At 38.2% G+C, this 9,212-nt stretch overlaps 1 protein-coding gene across 1 annotated transcript; it reads left to right on the top strand.

Annotated features, from left to right (window-relative positions):
* The first annotated feature begins 245 nt into the window (after positions 1–245).
* LOC116690071 (corticotropin-releasing factor-binding protein) lies at positions 246–8,323 on the top strand. Its single transcript, XM_032516815.1, has 7 exons — positions 246–461; positions 616–703; positions 1,447–1,604; positions 2,748–2,961; positions 4,054–4,208; positions 6,419–6,539; positions 7,260–8,323. Exons 1-7 carry the CDS (start codon positions 381–383, stop codon positions 7,412–7,414), a joined length of 972 nt encoding a protein of 323 aa, XP_032372706.1. The 5' UTR covers positions 246–380; the 3' UTR covers positions 7,415–8,323.
* Positions 8,324–9,212: the final 889 nt, after the last annotated feature.

Here is a 9,212-nt window from a genome sequence, read left to right as displayed (position 1 = left end):
TTAAATTTATATTTTAATATTTGTTGTGATAGCTTCATTTTTTAGGAATAACGGTTGACCATAATGCAATAACCACCGCACACTGTAATAACCAACTAAGCGATATTATGGCAGGTTTACATTCTGACTTTTAACTAAATTATACGCAGTTATTATTAGTTTCTACATATCCACACATATGTAAGTGTCCTAAAACCGGTATGAAGGAGAGATTTCACACATGAATAAAATGAGTTCGCATGGCTCAGTGTTTGTCAGTGACCCACTGATGTAGGCCTGCCTGTCTGTGTGAGCTGCTATAAAAGCTGCCCCCTCTAGCACAGCGCCGTTATTTCCCCCCTCTGCTTCAGGAAACACTTCACCGAGAGACGCACTTCAGTATGTCGGTGGTTCTTCGCGCGCAGCTGTTCCTCTTTCTGATCTCCCTCTCTTCAAGGACGGGGCTAAGTCGCTACATTGAGGTAAGACTTTTATTTGTTGATCAATAGTTCCACATTGCTTCAGTTCCAAGTGAGGCAGGTTAAACTAATTTAATTTTATATTGTCTTATAAAGTTTCTGCCATAACCTGTGGCACCTCAAATGTGACGTATATTTCTGTTGTGTTTTTTTTCAGGATAACGAAGCTGCAGATGGATTTTATTCTCTGCTCAGTTTGGACCAGAAAAGAGAATCAGAGGATTTTATTTTTCGCCGACCTCTCAGTAAGTGCTGCAGTAAACAATGGCTTTATTCAGTATAGATGATTATGCTTACCGACTTGGCAAACAACAAGTTAACCCTTTACATAATTTAAAAGTACGTTAATGAATTTAAAACGTTCATTACAGTTCAGTACAGGACACATTTTAATAATCCAACAACCAATCCATCAATTAATCACTTAATCAAGCCATCGCCACATCTTTATGGTATATAATACTGCACTTGCAGTATAGAACATTTAATATTTGGATGTAGTAAGTGCACACAGCTAAAGATTAGAAATGACCAGTGTCAATGTTTTATGTGAGCTCACTTTTAGCAGAATTGTTAAACACTTAATAACTTTAGCACAAACTCCCCAAAGCCATATCAGCTCTATAGAATAAGCAGAAAATAACAACTCTACAGTCAACACTTATGAACACTTGAAGATTTTTTGTGTTTTACTATAAAGCTGATTACCATCAAACTAAGTTCATGACCAATGTTTGCAGATCACACTTAATCCCTGTGCTCAAAAGCAGAAAGAAAGTATTTTCCCATGTGTGTGTGTGTGTGTGTGTGTGGTGTGTGTGTCGTATGTGTGTACGTGTGTGTGTGTGTGTGTGTGTGTGTGTGTGTGTGTGTACGTGTGTGTGTGTGTGTGTGTGTGTGTGTGTGTGTGTGTGTGGTGTGGTTGACGTATGTGTGTACGGGTGTGTGTGTGTGTGTGTGTGTGTGTGTGTGTGTGTGTGGTTTGTAGGATGTTTGGACATGCTGGCCACGGATGGTTACTTCACCTTTGTGGCGTCTCGACCACAGCTAGCCTGTGCTACTTTCATCATCGCTGAGCCCAGTGAGGTCATCAGCCTGGAGCTGTCTGACGTCAATATCGACTGCAGCGCTGGAGACTTCATCAAGGTTGGCTCCACTCACCAGAAATAACATCCACACATCCCCCACCGTTGGTGAGAGGAAGTTCAAGCCTTTGAAATGTGAACTCAATTCTAGATTTTATCTTCTTCCGTTTGATTAAAATGGTGCCAAACAGGGTTAAGGCAACATTTACTGGCCAAACACCCCACTGGATCCTTTGTGCATTGGTCACATTACTCAAAGCAAGTGTGGGAAGAGAAGGCTTTAGTTGTGTGGCCAAGCCTGCCAGTTACATTGCAGTTTTGCTTAATGTGGGCCAAAGGGGTGAAAGGCATGACACCAAATGTGGTTACAGGCTGTGTCGGGGTCTTATCTGACCTGCATAGATCAGTCCATTTTGGCAAGAGAAAGATGCTCAACATCCAAACAACACACATTTTTATTTTCAAAAAACATTATCTGTATAAAAGAGATTGAATTTAATTCAAATAATTCATGTTGTATTGTGGTTGTAAAATGATTCATAACACAGCGGTGCAGATGGAGCTGTAGACTGTATTGGACTAGCCTTAGGATAGACCCCTAAAGCAAAGTGAAGTAATGTTGCCTTATGCTAACTTTATCTTAATTACCTAACACTTTTTTCGGTATTCCAAAATAAATGTAATAAAAAACAGGAGGATTTTTTGGGACACTAGCATATTGACCAACTTATTCATTAAATAAAGTAAAAAAACCTATGTACTCTGTTTTTATATTTCATGTCACAACATATTCATGCTATGTAGAAAAATGTAGCTGAACACATTCTCTAACTGTTTCATCCCCATCATGTTCCCATCCTACTGTATGTTAACTAATAGTACTTTTGTGTCTTCCTTACCTCCTACACAAAAATGAAAAAATGCCCCTATTTCATACTTAGCAAGCATTTTGCTTTAAATCTGCTACAAGTTTCTATTCTAACTTTTAAGATAATGTTTATTTTCAAAGATAACTCCATACTGTGTATACAAAGGGACAGTGGAGTGGCACTGGAATAGATAATCTAAATGGGGGATGTTTGGCTTCCAACACCTTTACTGATGTTTTACCTCACATATTATAAAAAATATATTGCTAAGTGAAAATACTGTGAGTGTAATCATGAATTAATGAAATAAAGAAACTCTAATTTTCCTCTTCCAGATGTTTGATGGCTGGGTTCTGAAGGGAGAGAAGTTCCCCAGCAGGCAGGACCACCAACTCCCGCTGAATCAGCGCTACACAGACTACTGCTCCTCCTCCGCAGCACCAGGAGCCACCAGCCGCTCCTCTCAGAACGTCGCCATGATCTTCTTCCGCATTCACAGCCCTGACAGTGGCTTCACTCTTACTGTCAAAAAGCTACACAACCCCTTCCGTGAGTCCTGCTGCACGTCCTTGGAAAAAGAGTCTAAAAAAGCAAAATGAACAGACAAACAACATCCAAAAAAAAAACTAAATCATAAACATAAAAAGCTCCAAGGCCTTGCATCTAAATCAGATTTGTTGTTTAATTTTAAATGTGTGTATTAAATTGATGGCTAGACTGTTGACTTGTGTGCATGCACGTGTGTTCCGGCTGGACATTTGTGCCTGACCGAGCATAAATCAAGGCCAAGAGCGACAGGAAGAGATTGAATGAGAGGCATGCACCTGTTTTCCAGATGCTTGTCAAACAATGTTAACACTGTGTCAAGCAGCATAACAATCACAGTCTGGCTGTAAGACAAAGAAGACAAAGAAAGAGCACTGACACAAAGAAGGGAGTTTGAATAGATGATTTATAGGAAAACAACATAAATCGAAACCACTGTGGGAGGTTTCATTCATAATTGACTATTAACGTCAGCTGTCCACAATCTTGCTTCTTCTTTTTCACAAGGTGGCCTCAATTGGGTAAAACCGGCTATGAAACAGCAATCATATCCTTGTACATGCACTGATGTAATGTAGATCACGCAAATAACAGAGAACACGTAATGTCCTTCAACATGCATAGACCCTTCATACCCACTAAAAACATGTTAATAATCTCACATGATTGTGACAAATGGTAAAAATAACACACATAGCACAACAGTTAAAAGTCATTTATCTCGTCTTCAAATCTTGCAGAAAAAATAAAATATAAAAAATAAAACACTTTATCCTTAACTTTGATTGGCATAGCTCCTTCACCACGAAAAATGTCTCTACATGGCTGCAGGAGGAAACTGTTCTGACTCCTGTTGGTGCCTATCTAGTCTACTATATTGTCATCAATTCAAATTTCATTATTTTCATATCTTTGTCATCAGAACTGGAATTGGATTTTCATGCTCAGTCCTAATTGTGTCTCCTCCCCGCGAGTCAGCCTTGATCATGTCTAATTTTTGACATGAGGTGTCAGTAATGCGTTTCTCTGGTGACGGAGAACTGTTAATTTGAAACCTCTCCTCCTTTGTCTTTGTGCGTGTGTGTGCGTGTAAAGCCTGTAACATTATGTCTCAGAGTCCAGAGGGCAGCTTCACCATGGTGATGCCACACCAGCGCAGGAACTGCAGCTTCTCCATCATCTACCCTGTGGAGATCCGGCTGACAGATCTCAGCCTGGGGCAGGCCATAAGCAATGAGCTCAGCCCACAGGTGACAGAGACACACAGACACACACACTTTTTCTTTTATAGTACGCTCACATTATTAAAATTCTTCCTTAAATGATTGAAATATGGCGATAAGGTACCAGCAATTCTAATTATATGAATTTTCATGTTATTACTGCTTGAGATAATAGTCAAGTAAAGATCACCTTTAAGATCCATCAGCTTCTGTTCAAATCTTATTCCATTTGCCTAACCCTAATCAAAGGGGAAATACTTGTTTAAGTAGCCTGGTTGCAGGATGTAATCTTCCAACATATTTAGCTACCTAACTATAGTCATGAAATCAACAACAGAGAAAAGATTGATGGTTTTTGTAAGTCAACTGAAGTGAAGCAAACATTGTTCAGAAGTTCCTATTTTCTGATATGACATACAAAAGTAGCTACATTTAACAAAAACCTTTAACTAATTCACTTTGTGTGAGGTGAGCATTATGCAGTCAGGAAACCTTATCAGGTTAGTTTTATTATATATGGGTCTTTAATTCCCTAATCTTTAAGGAACAGTTCCATATTTTGGAAATACGCGTATATGCTTCTTTGCTAGAGTTAGAGATTAACACCACTCTCCTGTCTGTCTGTTAAATATGAAGCTGGGGCGATGATGGCACAGTGGCTATACCACATGCCTTTGGTGTGGGAGACCCGGGGAGACCACACTGCGATACATCAACAATACATTGCCCATGTGTCCCTGAGCAAGATACTTAACCCCTAGTTGCTCCAGGGGCGTGTGACTTCTGACATACGTAGCAATTGTAAGTCACTTTGGATAAAAGCGTCAGCCAAAATGACATGTAATGTAAACGCTATAGCTAGGAGACAGCGTAGTTTAGCACAAAGACTGGAAAAGAGGTAAAACAGCTACCCTGGATCTATCTTTAGCTATATATTTAATGTTACCATATGAGAATGTATCAATTTTCATATTTTACTCTTGGCAAGAAAGCAAATATGCATATATTCCAAAATGTTAGCTCATCCCTTTAACCAATTGATTTTATTTTCCCTATTTAGACCATTGCCATGCATATATATTGTAAATGAAAAACACCTGGAGTAAACTTCTACAAATATTGTCATTGAAAAATGGTCAGGGTTTTGTGGAGTCATCCAAAGTCAATGTTCTGGTTTGCAAACAGTTTGCAGATCCACACCGGTGTTTGAAAGATTTCTGTTGTCGGCTGCTATTGTACTCTAACAGGTGCAACAAAGTCTAATTAGACTTTGTGGAAAAAAGGTCTAATTAGGCAAAGTGAAAACACCTGGGTGAGCACACAATGGCTACGTTGGGATGTCAATCAGCTGCTGTCATGAGCAAAACCAAGCATCTTGTTAGTTTGTAAATTATCAACCCTTCACATTGAATGTCCGATAAAGATATTTGGCAGTTTCAAAATGTATGATGTAATAAACTAAATTTTTATAATGTATCCAAGTGAAAACAATGTGACAATGTGAAACTGGTTCCTTGTGCCGTGTTGAATCTGAAGCTCACCTCGGTACATGGTGTATAACATGTTTAATAAAAAAAAAAAAACTCCTGAAGATAATGCAAACTGGGCTTACACTCGCTGCCCGACTGTTGATATAAACTGCAAGTATTGTATTTGCTGAGCCAAATACAACAACCTGACATTTCTACTCAAATGCTGAGGTTGTTACAAGTGTTACAATTTCAAAGATGATTTGCATGAACAGTTTTACAGGCAAACAGCTGCATGCATGAGGAGCATGGATAGAAAATATGGACCAATTTGAGGTACCCTTTAGCTGTATATCATTATTCTAAACAGATACCATACTGCCTATGTGATAATTAGATAGAACTCTATTATAGCAGTATTTCTAATTTTTGCTCTAATCAATAGGCTACTTCACATGAACCAACAGTTTGCAGGCCAAGCTAGAATTTAAAGTACCTTGTGGATTCACAATTCAGTATTTCTCACTAACACATTGAGGACAAATGTGATGAATGCATTGTTTTACTCATTACTTAGAACTACTTACTAGCATGTGGTAGTAAACACAAGATACAAACAAAACCAGGCCTTGCTCGTCAACACATTGTTCCATTGCACCACGAGTGGTAAAAATAAAAAAATTAAAAGAAAATAATAAATATGACAAGGTACCTTTATTATGCAGACTAAATATGTTAATTTCTACCAGCATGTTTCTTTTTTTACAGAGGCAGGTGTCGACTGGCTGTTCGGGGTCAGGTGACTATGTGGAGCTGCTAGGGGGGAATGGGGTGGACACCTCTATGATGTTCCCCATAGCTGACCTTTGTTTCTCCCTCAGTGGGCTTGGTGAGTCTGAGCCCCTCCAGAGTGTATCTGTGATGTTCCGGAAACTGCAGCTTTCCATCAGAATTCTGATTTCTTTCTGGACATTGACTTTACTAAGCTACAGTATATTGTGCTATGCCCTAGGCTCACAAATTTCAGTTACTGATTTTCACTGAAAATGGATTGATTTTTTTTTTTAAAACCGTTTGGCACATTTCACCACATGTATCAACAAAAACATCTAAACTAAATTCCAGCTTCATATCATGCCACACACAACACACAGTTTACCACAGTGTTACAACAGTGATGGTCTCATGATAAGGACAGCTCGGAATATGCTTCAAATAATTAAAATTCTGATAAGATACAGCAGATTGGTTCTTAAAATAAAATGGCCATCCCTTGTGGTGAAATATTTGCAATGAAAATCATATTTTCAACTTAATTTTCATCTGAATTTAATATTAGAAAAATAAACACCAATCACTATATTTTCTTAAACAAAATACCACAAATGTTTATTAATAACCATATATGATCATTATGATATTGGAATAAGCAAATTCTACTTTGTGAATTTCAAGACACTGTACATCTTAACTATACTATATTTTACTAGCACTTAATACCCTGAACAGACCCTTTTTTAATACCCAGGCTAAAAAGGGCTGGCAAGTGAACAAGAATGCTCTGTATGTGTTCCAGTGTAAAGTATCTGTTTTCTCTCTGGCTCTTCAGCCCAGATGAAGATTGGTTGCGATAACTCGGTGGTGAGGCTGGTGTCCAGTGGGAACTATATCAATCGTGTTTCCTTCCAGTACCGATTACTTGAACAACGCGAGCTCCCCAAGACCCAAGAGAACGCTCTCGATAACCTCTGCTCTGTGGAATGAGATCACACAGTCAAAGTTATCCATCTTGCTGTAAATACTTGTTTGACTAAGGCTGTCACTACGTATTGTTGTTTTTGCCAAATATTTAATTTAGTGTCCTAATCATGCTCGCTTTGATCATAGAATATTTATTTAAAGAATTATTTTATTCATCTCAAATTCACGGTGGATTTAGTTGTTTTTTAGTTGCCTCAAAGAAATCTGATACATTATATTTCTTGGCAAGAGCATTTTTCAAACCTCCCCTCTGTTCTCAGTTTCAGTACGCTTTGGGAAGCTTTACATCTGTCTTTTCAGTTTATATTGCCTTGACAATTTAAAAATAAACATGACTCGTATGTTATAGCACATTTTTTATGTTCTGCTTTTGTGAATCATCTGTTTTTATGGGCCTACTTTCCATTTTATTATGGAACTGAATGATCATTTGGTGTTTGTTTACCATTATGCTTCTGAAGGAGCCATCCATTTTACCAACCACAGATCTGAAAATGTGGGAATGTTGTACATAGTCCAGCACTAAATACGGTATGTGATGTGCAATACCTGCAAAAACTGTACTTTGTGTTTAGTGCTAATTAGTAAATGTTAGCATGCAAAACTGAGATGACTAACATTGCAAACATATCTGTTGAACATGAGCGCAGTCGGTGGAGTAGGCACACATGAGGTTTATGCCTCAATACAGGAGGTCCAGGGTTCAAGTCCTACCTGTAATGATTTCCTGCATGTCTTCCCCCACCCCCTTCATAGCTGTCCTATCCAATAAGACAGAACTGCCCAAAAAATGAATCTTAAATAAATATAAGAACCACATCAAGTACAGCCTCCCAGAACTGCTAGCATGGCGGTAGACTTTTGCTGCCTTCAATGGTGTATGGTTTTAATAAATACTATGTGGTAAAATTACTGATGTCATTCTGCGATTTGGACCTTGCCAATGAATAGTGTTTCTGTGGTAGATGTTAAAGTAAACTGTTTTTACATAATATTCACGCAGTCAAACACCTTAAAGCAAGACTCCAGACAAATAAAGTCTGATCTTGATCAAATGGTTGCAGTGTAGTCATGAAAAGTTATCACTGCTGTACCCTGGATTGAGGATGTGTGAATTTGTGAAAAGAGTACTTGAATATTGTACTCAAGTAAAGGTTATGTTATTTTAATCTGGTAAAAGTACTTTTTACTTGAAGATTAGGCAGTGGTGGAATGTAACTTATTGCATTCTCTCAAATACACAAATTTGAGGCACTTGTACTCTTATTAATTACTTCACTACATTTTAGAGGGGAAATACTGCACTCTGCATTGAGTACTTTTATGAACATTTTCCTGATCCCTACATACATTTACTTGTGACTGTCATAAGGTTTAGAGAATGCTGCCCAAAATGCAGAGACGGACAGGTACTGTTGAGCTTGATTATTTAATAAAGTCTATACCAAACAAATGGAGTCCTAAACTCAACAGGACAAATCCCTCCAGAATGCAAATGAACAGGATACCAACTTGTCGACACCCTAAACAATACAATTACCTGACAACAGACAACGAAAACACAGAGACTAAATACAGAAGGTAACAAGGTAAAACAAGGAACAGGTGACACAAGGGCTGGAAACAGGTGAAATACATCAGACAATCACAAAGGCAGGAAAACCAAAAGACAGGAAGTAAAACAAGACAAGACAGAAAAACAGACTTCCAAAATAAAACAGGAAACAGAAACATGCACAACACTAACAGTGACGGAGTATTTTCTACAGTGTGGTATCAGTAATTTTACTTAAGTAAAGGA

This window comes from Etheostoma spectabile, chromosome 5, assembly GCF_008692095.1.
Source record: "Etheostoma spectabile isolate EspeVRDwgs_2016 chromosome 5, UIUC_Espe_1.0, whole genome shotgun sequence".
NCBI classification, from domain to species: domain Eukaryota; kingdom Metazoa; phylum Chordata; class Actinopteri; order Perciformes; family Percidae; genus Etheostoma; species Etheostoma spectabile.
The sequence above is the reverse complement of the archived record's forward strand: the minus strand, read 5'-3'. Positions and strand labels throughout refer to the sequence as shown.

Excerpts from the sequence above, each read along its gene's own strand:
- LOC116690071 (XM_032516815.1), top strand. The coding sequence starts at position 381 with ATGTCGGTGGTTCTTCGCGCGCAGCTGTTCCTCTTTCTGATCTCCCTC. Across the intron at positions 462-615 it reads GGCTAAGTCGCTACATTGAG|GATAACGAAGCTGCAGATGG; the intron begins GTAAGACTTTTA and ends GTTTTTTTTCAG. Across the intron at positions 4,209-6,418 it reads GCAATGAGCTCAGCCCACAG|AGGCAGGTGTCGACTGGCTG; the intron begins GTGACAGAGACA and ends CTTTTTTTACAG.